The 19006-nt window shown below is 42.5% G+C and overlaps 1 protein-coding gene and 1 long non-coding RNA gene across 4 annotated transcripts in view; one reads left to right on the forward strand and one right to left on the reverse strand.

Annotated features, from left to right (window-relative positions):
• Positions 1-16220, forward strand: part of LOC106570399 (zinc finger transcription factor Trps1) — a 174383-nt gene extending 158163 nt beyond the window's left edge. For all 3 annotated transcript variants that reach the window (XM_014142659.2, XM_014142661.2, XM_014142662.2), the window contains exons 6-7: positions 2448-2570; positions 12381-16220. In XM_014142659.2, the coding sequence (XP_013998134.1) occupies positions 2448-2570; positions 12381-13631 (1374 nt within the window). In that variant the 3' untranslated portion in view covers positions 13632-16220. The remainder of the gene's footprint in view (positions 1-2447; positions 2571-12380) is intronic.
• Positions 9663-19006, reverse strand: part of LOC123726816 (uncharacterized) — a 72563-nt gene continuing 63219 nt past the window's right edge. The window contains exon 3 of the long non-coding RNA XR_006758969.1: positions 9663-9918. This is a non-coding gene — a long non-coding RNA (uncharacterized lncRNA). The remainder of the gene's footprint in view (positions 9919-19006) is intronic.

The following is a 19006-nucleotide window of genomic DNA, read 5'->3' on the forward strand; positions in this document are numbered from 1 at the left end:
ATACATGTTGAGCGAGACAAATAGGACTGCTATCAGCTCGAGCTGTGCTCAACCTGTAAACATTTACACTTTCCAGCTGTTGGAAGTGTCTGTGACTCTAAGCAAAACACGTGTGAGTAATTTGGCCGAGGCAGTCGGGGTTCGGGCATGAGCCTGGAGGGGGAAGAAAACACAGGGATGATGATGGACACAGTGTTTAGCTTGTAACGCTAGAACAGGATAGGAAAGAATAAATCAATCAATCAATCATACCTGTCATTCCAGCCATGTGGCAACCACCTAAAAACTCCTTGGGATTGGGAATGTGTTTGTTCCTCTCTGTGTCCAGGTTTCTTCTGTGGTAGTAGCCTAAGCATTGATCCTAACCATAGATTAGCCCATAATTTGTAAGCATATTTTTTTTGACAAAGAGAATCATTCTTATTTGAGAGTGATGGTGTTCTGTAGCACACATTTGCGTGGTCTAGCAAGCAACCTGATCGGAATTTGCCATAATTGGATGAAAGTAGATTTTTTTTACCCATTCATTCCGTGGGGTTTCAGGGTTAATTACATGTGGTTACAGGGTTAAAACAAAAACAACTCAAAGGGTTAAGTTTAGGTATAAATTCTGAGTTGTTAATGTTAGGGCTATGGTGTGGGGATGGCTTCAAACAAAAATAATTAAAAACAATGCGTTGTTTCCATTAAGTATCATCAAGTCCTCTCCCTGCTTGCTAGAGAATTCTGAACTTCCGTGGCACAGTGGTCTAAGCAGCATGCTCTGGCTCTGAGCCTTGTGAGTTTAAGCACAGTGCTGTGGGATATTTTTTTGGAGGGGGAGGGGCTGACAAAGGCATATATCGACGTCCCCAGGACCTTTTCAAACGTCCAAAATCGACGGCTTGCTAGCTAGAGCCTACACTTATTTCATTTGAACAGGTAATAATTTGTAATTGTTCAATAGATGTCATTGTTAAATTAAAGACACTTTAGTTTTATAATTCTAATTGATTGTAAATGTTGATTGTATTTTCACACTTAAGAATAATACATTCTGAAATGTTGAATCTGGAAATAATAGGTCATTTGGTGTTTCAGTTTGAAGGACGGTTTTAGGGAGACAACATTGAGTTATTTTATTGGAGCACAAGCAGCCATGCAGAGCGCAAATTGTGTTCCGTGCTTGAAAATGCTAATTGTCAGAGCGACTTTGCACTTGCTGATAGCCCACTAAAAACATGTCTCCATCTCATTCAATTATTGCTGTAAGTTTTATTCTTTATGGCCACGCCCTGGTACCGTCCCTTCATTCCTTTTCACTTCTTTTCATTTTCCTTGTATCTATGATTAATGTCTGATGTCAAACTTTAGAGTGAGCAGGCATCAGCAAATGCGAGATCATAATTAGTTTAGCTGACGATGGGCCTCCGATAGCGCTTGCATCTGGATGGAAAATTACCCTATAGGGAACTGGCTACTCACCAGAACTTTTTACTGATACATTGTGAAACACCCGATGAATCAAGTATCCTTTCTCTGCCAAGAAAGCTCTCTGGATTTGGAGCCAATATTATGTCCGTAGAAAAGCTTTCCATTCTAAATGTATCAGAAGAGAATTAGGAGCATTGTATTTTTCTTGCGAGAAGAGGACATGGCTCCCTACACAACATTTCGGAAGTTAAATAAATGGCACAATGGCGTTTACAGGCCTCTTAATCTAGATAATGCCAATGTAGCTGGCTAGCCGCACTGCGGATCACATGCAAGGCAGGACCGACCACTTGTTAAGTTCATATGTTGTTCTGCACTTGATAAGGTCGGACACTCCAATGATTCATTTAGACATTACTGCCTTTCTGTACTTGCCTTATGGGTCAGGGCATTGTTATTTATTAGGCTTTTTGAAATAATAAGGTTAAGGAGGACGTTAAAAGAAAATACTTGAAATGTAGTAAAGAGAAAATATTAGAAACCGTTTCCAAGTTTGAAAATTTTTGAAAATGGGCTCAGAATTGCTTCCTATACAATCAGTGCCACACGTGAAGATTATAGCATGAAAATTAGGCTCCTAAAAAGGTCTCATCAGCTTGTCATAGTGGTGCAGGCGATTAAGGCTGATCTCTGTCTAGTGAAGTGGTCAGGTGTCGTCTCACACTCAGTGGTATCTTACCGGACTCATTAATCAGTCTAAAGTTAATTAGTGAGAGAATCAGCTGGGTTCTATTTATCACTGCCCAACTTGACCTTCTGATTGGGCAGTGTGTATGTTTGTGTATGTGTTTGTGTGTGTGTGTGTGTGTGTGGGGCTGCCTGCCACACTCATACAATGAACCCAGATGATGATATGATGTTTCTCCGCTCCAACCTTTTTTCTCCTCTCTCTCTCTCTTTCTTTATATTTGCACCCATTTTCTCACTGACTGACTGACTGACTCTCTCTCTCTCTCTCTTGATTTGGCTTTCAGAGACGACGAGGCTCAGGGGTATTCTGTGCCAACTGTCTGACCACCAAGACCTCGCTGTGGAGGAAGAATGCCAACGGGGGATATGTGTGCAACGCGTGTGGCCTCTATCAGAAGCTCCACTCAGTAAGGCTGGCGGGGGGAGCTTGGAAAAACACAGGAGTGTGTGTGTGTGTGTGTGTGTGTGTGTGTGTGTGTGTGTGTGTGTGTGTGTGTGTGTGTGTGTGTGTGTGTGTGTGTGTGTGTGTGTGTGTGTGTGTGTGTGTGTGTGTGTGTGTGTGTGTGTGTGTGTGTGTCCAGCCCACCCACTAAAATAAAATAGCTGTTAAGTAAATGGTAGCAGGACACTGTAGCCATTCTAGCCTGTCCACCCCACTTCCTCCCCAGGTGACTGGTGCTCCTCTCAGGGCCTGGGGGAGGAGGGGGTAAGGGGTGCCCCCATGCCCTCTCACCCTTAGCCTTGCTAATGGTGATCTGGGAGTAATCCTGCCTCAGCCTAGAATTCCCTAGCTACCCACAGATCCCAAAACATCTGACCCTAAAGTTCACACATGCTCCTCTCACACACATTCAGGCTCACACATCACATAGGTATGATAGGTCTACTCCCTCTTCCCCCCCCCTCTCTCTCTCTCCATATCTGTTCACACACATTCTCTCAGTCAAAGGCTGTGACCTCACTTTGTGGTGTCACACAGATGCAGAAAAATAAACATGATGGGAATTATGGATGTAACGATTCACCGATATGCATGGTCCCCAATTCAAATTTTGAAGATATGACTGCATCGATCCACAGACCCCAAACCAATCTAAATGTAGCATGCATCGGTCAGAAAATAAATTCAAACATTGCAAATTGCCAGTTCACTAAATTGTTTTGCATAAAATTTCTTTCTTTCTACCTTCCGAAAACTGATGCGTCCTCTCCTTCAGCCTGTAACTGTCTTGACAGTCATTGATCTAAAAGTCATTTTGGGAATATCGGTAGCCTAGTCTATCTGCGCACTGTGCCCAGATTCGCACGCTGACCACCGCGAAGTAGCCGTAATCTTGCGCATCTGCACCTTCAGCATTCAAATGCTTAAATTGCTTGTGTGATATTAGGCTTCATCAGTTAAGTGACAATCTATGTAGTTGGCTAGGTTATTGTTATCTACTGTTGAAAATTGTGTTTTACCAGAATTAAAGTAAGCTACTGAAGACACAACTCTGGCTATGCCTGCTAAACGGGGCTTACAATAGATTTCATTTAGATTGTTTACGTTCATACTTTGCCCATGCTGATAGTTCACCAATAGTTTTGGTAGTTTTTCTTTAAACAATCAGTGTATATGGTCATCGTTAGATATACAGGGTAAAGTTGATCATTTCATAACGAGGAGGACAGCAATAACTTTGCGAGGCGCACTGCAAGGCCAAAGAGGAGTAGAAAAGAAGCTCACTAAAAACATCCAAACGGTCAAAACCATTAGATTTTGAGATGGGGTGAAATCCAAAGATGTGCTGTATATTCATTGGCTATGTCATAGCTAATTTGTAATCGATAAATATTGATACATTATTAGCTCAAATGACCAAATCGCCCTCTAGTGGCCTCATGGGTGGAAAGTTTTTCATAGTTTCTATAATTTCATAATTAATAAACATTGTAAAAATATATATTAAAAAATCTGGTGTTTCTATGTCAAACGGTTTTATTATATTTCAGTCTTCTGTGATGTATAAAAAAGTGTAATATTGGGCTAAAAACTCAAAATGTAATACATTTCAACTCTACACGGAGTGTGGAAAAAAATATTAGGAACACCTGCTCTTTCCATGACATAGACTGACCAGGTGAATCCAGGTGAAAGCTATGATCCCTTATTGATATCACTTGTTAAATCCACTTCAATCAGTGTAGATGAAGTGGAGGAGACAGGTTAAAAATGATTTTTAAGCCTTCAGACAATTGAGACATGGATTGTGTATGCGTGCCATTCAGAGGGTGAATGGGCAAGACAAAAGATTTGAAAGGGCTATGGTAGTAGGTGACAGGCGCACCGGTTTGAGTGTGTCAAGAACTGCAATGCTGCTGGATTTTTCACGCTCAACATTTTCCCATGTGTATCAAGAATGGCCCACCACCCAAAGGACATCAAGCAAACTTGACACAACTGTGGGAAGCATTGGAGTCAACATGGACCAGCATCCCTGTGGAACGCTTTCGACACCTTGTAGAAAGGAAAGGGAAAGGGGGATACCTAGTCAGTTGTACAACTGAATGCATTCAACTGAAATGTGTCTTCCGCATTTAACCCAACCCCTCTGAATCAGAGAGGTACGGGGGGCTGCCATAATCGACATCCACGTCTTCGGCGCCCGGGGCACAGTGGGTTAACTGCCTTGCTCAGAGTCCATGCCCCAACGAATTGAGGCTGATCTGAGGGCAAAATGGAGAGTGAAACTCAAAATAAGAAAGGTGTTCCTAATGTTTTGTACACTCAGTGTATATCTGACATGGTACAGTAAGGTGCCTAGTTAAATAAAAATAAATAAAGGTGTATACTTTTGTTTCAAAGTAGATGTGTTTAAGACTACCAAGAAACACTCTGTGTTACTCTGATTTAGCCCACTGCAGTAAAAGCTTAATCTGCAAAAAACAATTACTGGGTGAAGGTGATTTCAGAACCAAAGTTGGGGGACAAAAAAACATAGGCTACATTGCTCCCCCTTATCAGATAGTGGTGGGATAGTGGTGGGATAGTAGATGCCTAGTCTCCCTTATGGCTCTGATCAGGTGCCTACAGACACAGTACATACACCAGGGTTCACAACTTTGCCCCACAGGTGAATTTATTTGCCCCCACAATTATTATTATCTTTTTTTTTTGTTGGACATAAAAGACTAAACACACCAGCAAATCAGCTCCAACTGATAAAAATTTTGCAAATCTGTTCCAGAGTATTCCCTCGCATAATAGAGAGATATATGTGACAAGGTTTGAAATGATTCTGTTTCAGTCAAATATTATATCTGTCTGGGCTTCTTGCGGTCAATTTGCAGTCTACAAATGATTTGTAATTATGTTCCAGCCCCCTGAACATCTGCTCACCCAAAAATCGGCCCGCAGCAGAATCTAGTTGATGATCCCTGACATACACTATAGACATACATCATTCACACACACACACACACACACACACACACACACACACACACACACACACACACACACGGCTCATAAGCTCCATCAGCAGCAGATTTTATTTTAGAATGGAAAATTAGTGTTTAAGCAACAAATGTTAGTGCATCGAATCGCATCGAACCAAATCGCATCGATTCATTCTCTAATCATACCGAATCGCACAGAATTATTTCAAACTAAAAGTATCGTTCCTGTATCGTATCAGAGCCCATGTATCTAGATAGGTATCTAATTGTCTTGAAAGGGAAAGATGCACATCCCGAATGGGAATGTTATCATTATAATTCTGTAGATATGGGGAGATTGCCATTGTGTAACAGACTTCAACATGTTATCCTGAAATAGGTCAATGTTCTCAATCATTGAGGATTTTACAACTGGATTTAGTTCACAGGCCCTATACCTCTTTCAGAATGAAATGTTGGTTTTGAATACACAAACTGTATATTTTTTTTCTCTCTGGCGAGTAAACCACCACGGCCGGGGCTGGAACCTTCCAAGACGTACTTCTCAATGCTCTTTGAAATGAAATAGTGTCTGGGCAAACATATGGGTAGGCAAATGTGACATCATGTGAGGAATTACCCCTCGGAAACAAGGAGGCCTTTGTCTCCGCACGTCACTCAACGTTAACATTTTTATGTTTAATCTTGGTAATTCGGTTACGACTGGGTTAGAGTCCGCCAGTCCAGTGTATAGTGCGTATTCTAGGCCGTGTTGCACGCCTGAAGGAGACTGGGCCGGCTGCCTGGGTGGTGGGGGGGGGATCTACACAGGAGGCTCCCTGAGTCGGTGTGGTCGACTGGGCCAGAGAGGGAGCGAAAGAGAGAGCCAGGCTCCAGAGAGCCTTGCTACAAGAGGTCCTTTCACTGGCCAGGCCACCTGGTGGTCTAAACCAGCTCCAGTCCAGCAGACCAGGCCTACCACAGTCAGAGAAAGAGAGAGACAGAGAGAGAATGAGACGGAAGGAGAGAGGTGAGGGAAAGAGAGAGAGGGAAAGACAGAGAGGAAAAGAGAGAGAGAGAGAGGAATGGGTTGAGAGAGAGGGAGCTTTTCCTAAGATCACACACTCCCATGACTCTTGTTAGGTTAGAAAGAACCTAACTAAAATGTTTATTATATTCTACTAAAATGTTTATTCTATTCTACTGAGCCATTTACTTTATGTTCGTATTTGTATATTTTATTATTTCTTATTGTTCTTGCATTGTCGTGAAGGAACCTGTGAGTAAGTATTTAGTTGGACAATGTATACCATGCTTATTCCCATACATACGACTAGTAAAACTTAAAACTGAAACTTGAACTGATGACTCCCTGTAGGTAGCTTGACTCAGCTGGGTTTTTGTGTTATGAAAGACAGTGTTTCTTTGGGTATCATATATCATTTATATTGTAGTGCATGCTTAAACTTAAAGCATACATTGAAAAACGTCTGATATTAGTTGTTATTATATAGAAATCCATACAATTATGTTTCTGCACTAGTGGAAGTTTGTATCTTCGTCCTCTTTTTCTCTTATGATGCACTGTTAAGTTGGTGTTATAGTGATCCACCTTCAGACATGATGAAAATGACTGTGGTTGACTCCATTATATCCCCAATGGCACCCTATTCCCTATATAGTGCACTACCTTTGACCAGAGCCCTATGGGTAGTAGTGCACTATGTAGGGAATAGGGGGCCATTGGGGACGTAGTGATACTCATAATCTGTTACTTTCGTCTCTGTGTGCCTCTGGACCTGCATGCGGCAACTGGACTGTTGTTTGGGCTTGTTTATGTGTTAGTTGTTAGCGCTCCTTGCTAGTTGTTAGAGAGGAGGTAGACTCTACAGTGGAGGAACTGGCCTGTTGTTTGGGCTTGTTTATGTGTTAGTTGTTAGCGCTCCTTGCTAGTTGTTAGAGAGGAGGTAGACTCTACAGTGGAGGAACTGGCCTGTTGTTTGGGCTTGTTTATGTGTTAGTTGTTAGCGCTCCTTGCTAGTTGTTAGAGAGGAGGTAGACTCTACAGTGGAGGAACTGGCCTGTTGTTTGGGCCTGTTTATGTGTTAGTTGTTAGCGCTCCTTGCTAGTTGTTAGTGAGGAAGTAGACTTCAGTGGACCATCAGGTAGGGTTGTATACGTAACTCTTCCTGCTCCACTAGCTGCTAATAAATGATATGGAGAGGAGGGGATTCCAAGTCCGCCGGGTTCCCCATCCGTTCGCTCAACACTCCGAGTCTGGATTGTCTGTTTTCCTGAGATTGTTTGTTTGTTCTTGGCAATGGCGAGCATTCCTCCCACCCTCCCAGTGGGGACTGATTCATGATAGCCACATGTGCGCTTGTTCGTTCAGTCCTCACCGGAAACCACCTGGATGTTGCAGCAGTGTAGCGAGGGCCTCGTTTAACAGAACATCACCATCGCTTGTCTTTTAAGAGGTCCTTTGGTGGCTGCAATTAATCAGTGATGAAGACGTTTTCATCTGCAGGCGTGTTCATCGCCCCGGCCAATGGCAGTAGTATTTTTATACATTTGAATAAAAGTTTTATACGCTGTACAGAAATAATTCCATAATAGCACCTCATAAACCGGTGCTGTAGTGGGCCGTAATGGAGTTCTGGACTCCTTATGCCATTGCACATTGCAACAATAAATGTCTCTCTGGTTTTATCTTCTAATAATAGGACTTGACGGGCGGCGGGGAGCGTATGTCCTGTGTGTGTGTGTGCGTCAAATGCCGGGGTGTAAAAACGTATCGAAGTGGCAGCATTACTTTGTTCTGTCTGAAGAGTCTGTCTCTTTTTACAGTTGCCAAAGTTCACTCCAGCATTGGTCACACTGACAGAAACCAATGAATGGTGTACTCGAAACGGTCTCCTGAGACGTTTTGAAAACTTCTGCTGCTGGTGACAGAGAGAGGTGGCGCACCAAAAGGCACCCTATAACCTACATAGTGTACTTCTTTTGACCAAAGCCCTGGTCAAAAGTAGTGCACTATATAGGAAATAGCATGCCATTTGGGACACAGACTATGATGAAAGCAGTAGCTTGTTGAAGAGCGAGGCAGCATAGAGAAAGGTAGCTAGCTTATTGAAGCTTATCCATTTGTACAGTACTGTCTGGAAATGCCAACACTTTTGTATTGTGTAGGCCTTTGTCTGTAGTAGATGAGCACAGTGTGAGATGAAAGTGTTCTTGTTTCTAATGAATTACACATACGTTCTGGTGACACAAAACAGCAGGAGACAACTGACAGTCTAGACAGACACAGCAACAGTAAGGAAATAGATGCATGCATGAATAAGTATTGGAGTTGAACAGTTGCTTAGATGGATGGAAACAGCACATCCTGTAAGAGAGGTAATTATGGGTAACTATTGCAGAAAGAAACATAAGGTAAAGATGGTGGGAGAATGAAGATGACCTTTCTTCTGTCTGTGTCTTCCATCCACCTTGCTGTGTCTGTGGCCTTGTATTGTCAATCTGTTGTCTATACTGTTGACTAAACATGGCCCTACCTTTTGTTAAGCTTGGATCTGTCTGCAGAAAATTCCCTTAGCATACAGCGAACTCCAAAAGTATTGGGACAGTGACACATTTTTTGTTGATTTGACTCTGTACTCCAGCACTTTGGATTTGAAATGATACAATGACAATGAGGTTAAACTGCAGACAATCAGCTTTAATTTGAGGGTATTTTCAATCATATCGGGTGGACCGTTTAGAAATTACAGCACTTTCTGTCCCTCCATTTTAGGGGGGACAAATTCACTTAATATTGGGACAAATTCACTTAAATGTGTATTAAAGTAGCCCAAAGAATGCTAACTTCCCCTGTTATTGTAATGGTGAGAGCTTAGCATGTCTTGGGGGTATGATATTTGTGTGTCTGTAACTTTTTAGGAGGGAAAGAGGGAGAGAAAGAGACAGAGAGAGTGATAAAGAGAGAGAGAGATAAAGAGAGAGACAGAAAGAGACAGAGAAAGAGAGAGAAAAGAGAGAGATACAGCGAGAGAGATGAAGAGAGAGAGACAGAAAGTGACAGATAAAGAGAGAGAGAGAGACATAGAGAATGAGAAAGAGAAAACAAGATAAAAAGAAAGCAGAGAGAGAGAGAGAGCAATGGAGTGAGAGAGACAGATAGAGAGTGAGAGAGAAGGGAGGACACATGAGGAAGGAGCCTCCATGGCTACATGGTTTCAGAATGTTCCAGTCAGTAGAGGGCACTCTTTCTTCTGGTCTGAATCATCCTCTGCTTCTCCGCTCCTGCTGCTCGAGACAGACAGCCTTGACATCTGGCTGAGAGAGAGAAAGAGAGAGAGAGCGATACAAAGAGAGAGAGTGAGACAGCGAGAGGGAGGAGGGGGAAAACTTCCACTGCTTTCATTCACCGTAGGGAATTAAGTGTTGTAATAGAGCAATGGAAGATGTGTATGACTGATACAACTGTTCCTGGAAAATAATATTTTCCTTCTCCTTTCATGGAGCCAGAGCCAGAGTGTTGGGTGAAAGGTCACCAAACTTTTCTGAGTCAAGATCACTTTCGCAGTCAAAAAGCAAGCCGAGATCTACCGCTCAGATTTTTTTTTAAACATGACTTAAAAAATGTAACCTAATAAAACCAGTTCTATAGGAATGAGGTTTGTGCAGTAGGCCTAATACATTATCACAGCATATTGGCTATATGCCTGGGCTGCCAATATTGTTCTTCTCAGACCATATTATATTTCAAACTCAAGCTTTGATCAGTTGGTGTAGCACTTGCGAGGCACAGCTGAGCATAAATTTAAATAATTTTCAAATAATTCCGAATTGGATGACCGTTTTAAATGATTTTTCCCAGTCGGATCTTGTATTTTTCCGAGTTCCCAGTTGTCTTGAACATGGAGTTAGTCTCAGTGGAAGGATGGAGAGAACAGCAGAGGTTCCGCTACTCATGGCCCCTGCTCTCTCCTTCCTTTCCTCCGGTGAGACTAACCAAAGAGAGGGGCCACCGTCTTCCACCTGATGGCGAAACTCGAGTCGCACCGCATTCGCCTTATGCACAAAATGATCACCAACAAAATATTGATCAAATGAAGATCCTACATCTGTACGCTCTTAGAAAAAAGGGTTCCAAAAGGGTTCTTTGGCTGTCCCCATTGGAGAACCCTTTTTGGTTCCTGGAAGAAAACTTTTTGGTTTCAGATAGAACCCTTTTGGTTTCCATGTAGAACCTTCTGTGGAAAGGATTCTTCATGGAACCCAAAAAGGTTCTACCTTGAACCAAAAGGGGTTCTTCAAAGGGTTCTCCTATCGGGACAGCCGAATAATCATTAAAGGTTCTAGATAGCACCTTTTTTCTAAGAGTGTTCTAGCCTTAAAGGAAAAAAGATAATTTCCCTTCTTCCTATCAACCTGAGCCATCAAACCTTTCTTTCCTCTTTTTTCATGTCTCCCCCCCTTTTTTTTTGATTGGTTTCCGTACCCCGGGAACATGTCAACGGATTCTCTATCACAAAGATAAGGAGGTAGGCAGCAGTACAGTGTGGAATTGATTCCTCAGGGACTTTTCACACCTATAAGTCAGTCTGCAATAGGGCCAATCTGATCCCTTTTATTCAGATTCTCTTCTGGCCATTTCTTCACTGGCCATATGCACATACAGTATGTGTAGGGAGCAAATCAATGGAATAAAAATGGCCATTCCTCTGTTTAACGTTTTTTTCTCTCTCTCTGTCCTTGCACCTATTAGTTTGGGCTCCCAGTTATTTCTGGGAAATTTCAATGGAAAGCGGGTGAAACGTTTGTATAAAAACGTGTCCGTCGGTATTGCCGTGTTAAGTGTCACCGGCAGGAATTGGCTGTGAATGCCAGACTCTACCTGTGGCAGAATGACATGAAGGAGAGGAAAAAAGAAAGGAATAGAACAGGAAAGAAAGGAAAGGCCCAGGTGATAAATGAGGGCAAAAGCGTTCATTTTGCTCCTCCGTTTCAAACGTGTCCTTAAGGTAGACTGACAGAATTCTTGCTTCGATTTCCCGGATTATATTAGATGTCTCTGTATTTTCAAGTCAATGCTTGAGGCATGTCATATCACACGCAAACACAGAAATTATGAATAAATTATGGCCTTAAGCTTGACACTCGAAAAAATATATTGCAATTGTAATCACTGAATTTAATGATTACTATTTGCCTGGTGGCTACAAAAATGAATTGGCCAGTTAATGAGAGAATACTGTAGGCTACATCCATTATTTTGTGGATCTTGCGGTAAATGTGTTCCCATTTAAAAGGTTGCATGCCATCTGCAATACACCAACACTCCTGCAGTATTTACAGTAGGTCTTATCCCCTTATTGGGCTCTAATAAGCAATGTGAGCTGCCCTGGGGCAAGGCCTGTGTGTGCCAGCGCTAGATGGAGGTCAGGCGCTCGTGTCTCCTGTCTGCCCAGCTGTGACTGGGTGACGGCTGGGGAGCAGAGGGTGCAGGGGGGTTACGGAGGGAGGATGTGGGTTAGAGGGGGAGCAGTGGAGGAAAAAGGAGCTGTCACTATCAGCATTGAGCTACACTGACTAGAGCCTAACTCGCAGAGTCCCGATGCTTTTTATATTGCAGTCATTCTGGGATCATTTTAGTGGCGTAATATGTTGTGTAATTACACCAACTATCAAATTGCTTAGGTGATCGCTTTTTTTATTTAGGGACATCTTTAGCTACATTTTTTATGTTTGGCTCACTACATAAATAAATCAAATGTATATCTGTCTCTCACTAGACTCCCCGGCCGCTGAACATCATCAAGCAGAACAACGGCGAGCAGATCATCCGCCGGCGCACGCGGAAGCGCCTCAACCCCGACCCTCTGCCCTCCGAACCTGTGGGCTCCAAGCAGCAGCGGGTCAACAGCGAGGAGCGCCTTAATGGCAGTCCCCTGGAGCGTCGGCCAGGAGAGGATGGGCCAGGCTCAGATGGAGGGCCCGTCCCTCGCGGAGGGGAGCCCCCGAACGCCCTGGGCAAGTACGAGGCCTACGGCTCTTCTGGGGCTAAGGGCCACCCCAGCCCTCGCTCCACCCATGCCTTCCTGGTCAGCCAGACCCTAGAAATCCACAAGCGTATGCCTCCTTTGCACATACACAACAAGAACCCTGCAGAGGGAGGAGCGGAGGGGAACGGGCTGGGCCCAGCCGGGGTCCATCACATGGGCTCGGAGGGGAAAGGCGGCTCAGCCTCCGAGAGGGGTAGCCCCATCGAGAAGTACATGCGCCCTTCCAAACAGGCTAGCTACTCGCCGCCAGGCAGCCCCATTGAGAAGTACCAGTACCCGTTCTTCAGCCTGCCCTTTATCCACAATGACCTGCAGAGCGAGGCCGACTGGCTGCGCTTCTGGACTAAGTATAAGATGTCTGTGCCGGGCAACCCACACTACCTAGGCCACATGCCTGGTCTGCCCAACCCTTGCCAAAGCTTTGTGCCTTACCCCACCTTCAGCCTGCCCTCACACTTCCCTTCCCCACCCCCCGCCGGCCCCGAGAGTGACATCCCTCTCGACCTGGCCATCAAACATTCCAAACCGGCCCCCACCGCCAACGGCTCCACCGCCGCTGCCAAGGAGAGGATTAGCAGCGCCGACACACGGGCCTTGCCCACTGTCCCCCCGGTAGAGAAGGAGAAAGAGAAAGAGAGAGAGCAGCAGGAGAGAGGAGAGGAGAAGGAGGAAGTAGAAGAGGGGCCATCGCCCCAGCCAGCTCCTCCTCCCCCAGCCGTTGCAGCTAAGCCGGAGAGGGTGGACCAGAGCACGCAGGACGAGCTGACCAGCAAGTGCATCCACTGTGGCATCGTCTTCCTGGATGAGGTGATGTACGCCCTACACATGAGCTGCCATGCCGACGGAGGGCCCTTCCAGTGCAGCATCTGCCTGCACTCCTGCGCAGACAAGTATGACTTCACCACACACATACAACGAGGGCTTCACCGGCCCACCGCCGAAGCTGAGACTAAGGCCGATGCTCCAATGGACTCTGTGTGATTTTGGTGCGACCCACAGACTTGGAATTCTAGCACAAGCATAGCAGTATGAAAAAGAACTCTACGGACAAAAACAACGTACTGTAATGATTGAATGAGACTTTTTGCTAAATGTGCCATGATAGCTTCTGTGCCTCCGCAGCCAGTGTAGGGAACTAATATCGTTTAAACATTTATATTGGACTTAATACAGAAAAAGTGATTTGCTATTTTCTTTTTTTGTAAAGGAAAACATTTTTGAAGAAAATGGTACCACAAGTAGCCGCTTATTTTAGTGTTTTTCGTTTTTTTTTGCTACTGTTAATTTTTTTCTTCAGAAGTGTTACTTTGACAAGGCAGTTCAGTAAACAACAAGGTACATCTACATGTTTTGGGGATTGGTTTATTATTCAGTGGGTTGGTTGTGCTACTCATCAATGTTCTCTTACCTGGTTGATTCAATGTTCCGTACAGAATGAGGATGTGTGAATTGATATGTAAAGTGAGGAAATGGGAAATGTCAGTCGTCTGTCATAATCTCATCCCCGATGGATGGGCAGAGCGATGACTAATGATTGGATTGTCCTCAAATAAACGTCCTCAGGGAACGCACGTGGCTGATTTAGAAACATAGCCTGCAGTGGTTTCAGTCGCATTGGTCTCTACTTAACATCCATCTAAGTGTCTTATGTTTTAATGTATTTTAGTTATGGCTACAGCTTGTTTTTTGTTAGTTTTTTTTGGGAAGACTATTGTCACAGAATTTCCTCTAGACATTTTAAGTTGCTAGGATGCAAACCTTATATCACTAAAGACATTTGGGAAGGAAATAAAATAAAAAAATACATATTTTTTTCTATGTTGTTAATATGAAAAATGCATAATATCAGTGCCTGATATATTGTACAAAGTATTTTCTACCTGGTATGTTGATATGCAACATTGACTTTCCATTTGAGTAAAGGGCCACGAGCTTGGCTCTGCAAAACTGTTTACATTTGCAAATGTAGCAAACAAGGTAATGAAGCAAAATGCCTGCAATTCTTAGTATTTTTCTCTCATGAGGACAGGACGATAGATCACGTAAAAAAAACAGAGGCCTTTTGTCAGAAGGTTGAATGGGAGATGAAATGGAGTCAAAGTATTTTTTCTGTTTGTTTGAATGCCACAGAGAGGCACTATCCATTCCATGTCTTTCTTTCTTTGTATGCTCCTCATACACATTGTAATGCTTTATAGTCAACAAATGCTCTGTATTGGACTTTGTTCATCCTGTATGTATTTTTTTTAAGAGAAGCTGATGTAGCTTGGTCATAAATCATGTTCTGTGAGCATTATAGCTTTGGGCATCATGGGTTTTCCTGTCCAGGTATTTCAACTGACTATATCGTACACAAGGCCCATTTTTTGTATCTCTATTAAATTGAAATTGATATAATACTCTAATATTTGGTTTTTAGTAAGTCTTATTTTTAAGGACTTAATTTGAACATAGCATGAATTTCTACTTGTTCCATAGACAGGTGAAACAGGTGCCTTTTGACGGAAATAAGTCATTGAATATCAACCATGTTGAATGCTTTTCCCATCAAATCAGCTGTTGTATAACTCATCCAAGTAATTGACAGGATGTAGATGGATTAATACCATTTGAGAGACAAAACAAATACTACTTCCACACAGTTATCACACAGCAACATTACCCCTCTATGTAGCTTGTTTGTATTTTGCTTGTAGACAACGTATTTAGCCTTTAAACACTCCCCCAAAAAACTGTTTCTCTCTCTGTCCTCTCTCTCTCTTGTGTGTGCGTACTGTGTACGTCCACCCATTGCTGCTGCTGCATCTAGCATGAGTTCAATCTAAACTGTCCATCCTTAGATACACATACTTATTTATACATAAGCAGCGGGGAACGAAACGAGAGTCTGCCTGGGATTCACAAACAAGGATTTGTGTGAAGTAGCGATGAACTCAACATAGCCTTACAATGCTGCTTTACTGCAAATGCCTCTCGGAAAACAAAAAACTGTAATATTCGTAATAAAATTCACAGGTGCATTTATCATATGATACCGTATAACATAAGGAACTATTTTTCTTTTTGTGTTCAATTTGCGAAGTTTTAATTTGAAATATGTTAACGCTTGCACTTCAGTTATTCTGTTTTATTGCCAAGGAAGAAAGAGGACACTGTTAAATTTGTTATTAGCATGCTATACACAGGTACTGCAAAAATAATTAGCAGGAGTGAACATGCCTATAAGGAGGACAAGACGAAGAAACACCATGGACAGAAAGGATTATCTGTGCCAAGAAGATGCCAGTAAGCCAGTGTGGACACGGACATGGCAAAAAAGGAAAATGTTTTTGTAAATGTTTTAACCATAATTTTTAGAATGTTGTTTCTTGTTTTTACACTTTATTGCATAGAAGATGGGTTTAGATTATTTGTTTCTTTATTTTATTTTTTTCTGCTACCACCTTTACGTTTTTGTGTTGTAGGTTTTACATGCAAAAAATTCAACAAAGATGGCAAAGATGTCTGTTACATCTAAACTTGAATAATAATGATAATAATAATAATAATTAATAAAGTAATAACAAAACATGTTCTGCAATCTCTTAGTTTTTATTCAGTGATTTTCATGACCATACCTTGTTTTACGGCTCTGGAATGAATTAAGAGACCACTGCAAAATGATCAGTTTCTCTGGTTTTACTTGTATGTGTTTGGATAAAATGAACAATTTTGTTTTATTCTATAAACTACTGACAACATTTCTCCCAAATTCCAAATAAAAATATTGTCATTTAGAGCATTTATTTGCAGAAAATGCCACTCCTGTGTGAAAATTCTAACTATTGTATAACTCATCCAAGCATTGTCCTGCTGGAAAAACCAATCCTGAGGATAGGGGAACATTGTCAGAGCAGAAGGAAGCAAGTTTTCTTCCCGGACAACTTGTATGTGGCTTGATTCATGCGTCCTTCACAAAGACAAATCTGCCCGATTCCAGCCTTGCTGAGGCACGCCCAGATCATCACCGTGTCTCACACCCACTGTGAAATTTGGTGGAGGATCGGTGATGATCTGGAATCGGGCAAATTTGTCTTTGTGAAGGACGCATGAATCAAGCCACATACAAGGTTGTCCGGGAAGAAAACTTGCTTTCTTCTGCTCTGACAATGTCCCCCAACTCTGAGGATTGTTTTTTCCAGCAGGACAAGGCTTCATGCCACACAGACAGGTCAATCAAGGTGTGGATGGAGGATCACCAGATCAAGACCCTGTCATGGCCAGCCCAATCTCCAGACCTGAACCCCATTGCAAACCTCTGGAATGTGATCAAGAGGAGGATAGATGGTTACAAGCCATCAAACAAAGCCGAGCTGCTTGAATTTATGCACCAGGAGTGGCATAAAGTCACCCAACATCAATGTGAAAAACTGGTGGAGAGCATGCCAAAATGTATGAAAGCTGTGATTGATAATCAGGGTTATTTCACCAAATATTGATTTCTGAACTCTTCCTAAGTTAAAAAAGTAGTATTGTGTTGTTTAAAAATGAATATGAACTTATTTTCTTTGCATTATTCGAGGTCTGACAACACTGCATCTTTTTTGTTATTTTGACCAGTTGTCATTTTATGCAAATAAATGCTCTGAATTACAATATTTTTATTTGGAATTTGGGAGAAATGTTGTCAGTAGTTTATAGAATTAAACGAAAATGTTCATTTTACCCAAACACATACCTATAAATAGTAAAACCAGAGAAACTGATAATTTTGCAGTGGTCTCTATATTTTTTCCAGAGCTGTGTATGTAACTATATACATATAATTACTTATTTTACTAGCTATATAGTAATGCGTAAACATAGTGATTCATTCAGATCACCCCTTTTCAGCTTTGCACCTTTCAAAGGCAATGATTCTGCATTCGCGTAGACTGCATTCACGGTAAATGTTGCATATGTGACGAGATTCAGGATGGTGGGTGTTTGACGCTAGTTCCTACTTCACAAGAGGGCCATTTGAAAATGATTTTGGCTCAATCGGAAATTACCTTAAAATGTAAATTGTGCTATAAGGTGGATCGAGATTGAATCTCAGCCTTAGTCTTCTCTATCTTGAAATAAAGCGGAGGAAGGTCCTTCCCTGGCTTTCAGAAATGAAGTGGAACTATCGGACCATACCCTACAGCAATTGTTCTCGCTCAAGGCTTAGAGCTGCAGGTGACCTTTAAAACCATTGAACCAACCTGAGAAGTGGGGCATGGACTTGCACACGAGGGATCGCATCGTACCACAAGCTAAATGAAACCTTGGACCTCTCTCTCCTCTCTCGCCCTGGTGTGACTCCTAACTATTGATTGGCACCCCAGTGTTTTGCTTGTGTTCTAGGAAAGGAAGTTAATTATCTTCCCATTTCAGGTTTCAGGGACCTACACAGCAGGCTAGACACCAGCCCCTGACTTATGGCCTGCTAGGGTTATTACTGTTTATTCTACAAGCTTCGCCCTTGTATTCCCCACAAACTAATCTACACACAGACCTTGTTAACCTGTTATGGCTAGGGGGCAGTATTTTCACAGCCGGATAAAAAACGTACCCGATTTAATCTGATTATTACTCCTGCCCAGAAACTAGAATATGCATATAATTATTAGCTTTGGATAGAAAACACTCCAAAGTTTCTAAAACTGTTTGAATGGTGTCTGTGAGTATAACAGAACTCATTTGGCAGGCCAAAACCTGAGAAGATTCCATGCAGGAAGTGGCCTGTCTGACAATTTCTTGCCCTTCTTGATTATCTCTATCCATTACAGAGGATCTCTGCTGTTACGTGACACTTCCTACGGCTCCCATGGGCTCTCAGAAGGCGGCAAAAAGCTGAATCGTGGCTTTGCAGGCTCTGGTTGAAAAAAAGTAGCGCGTTTGGGTAGTGGCTGGTTACAGTACTGTGAGACTCAGGCTCGTGCCCGCGTCGACAGAATGCTTTGTTTTCTTTCGTCTGTTTACCTAAACGCAGATTCCCGGTCGGAATATTATCGCTTTTTTACGAGAAAAATGGCATAAAAATTTATTTTAAACAGCGGTTGACATGCTTCGAAGTACGGTAATGGAATATTTAGAAATCTTTTGTCACGAATTGCGCCATGCTCGTGACCCTTATTTACACTCCGGATAGTGTCTTGAACGCATGAACAAAACGCCGCTATTTGGATATAACAATGGATTATTTTGGACCAAACCAACATTTGTTATTGAAGTAGCAGTCCTGGGAGTGCATTCTGATGAAGACAACAAAGGTAATCAAACTTTTGTAATAGTAAATCGGAGTTTTGGTCAGGGCTAAATGGCTAGCCGTGATGGCTGGGCTATCTACTGAG

This window comes from Salmo salar, chromosome ssa14 (genome assembly GCF_905237065.1).
Source record: "Salmo salar chromosome ssa14, Ssal_v3.1, whole genome shotgun sequence".
Lineage (NCBI taxonomy): Eukaryota > Metazoa > Chordata > Actinopteri > Salmoniformes > Salmonidae > Salmo > Salmo salar.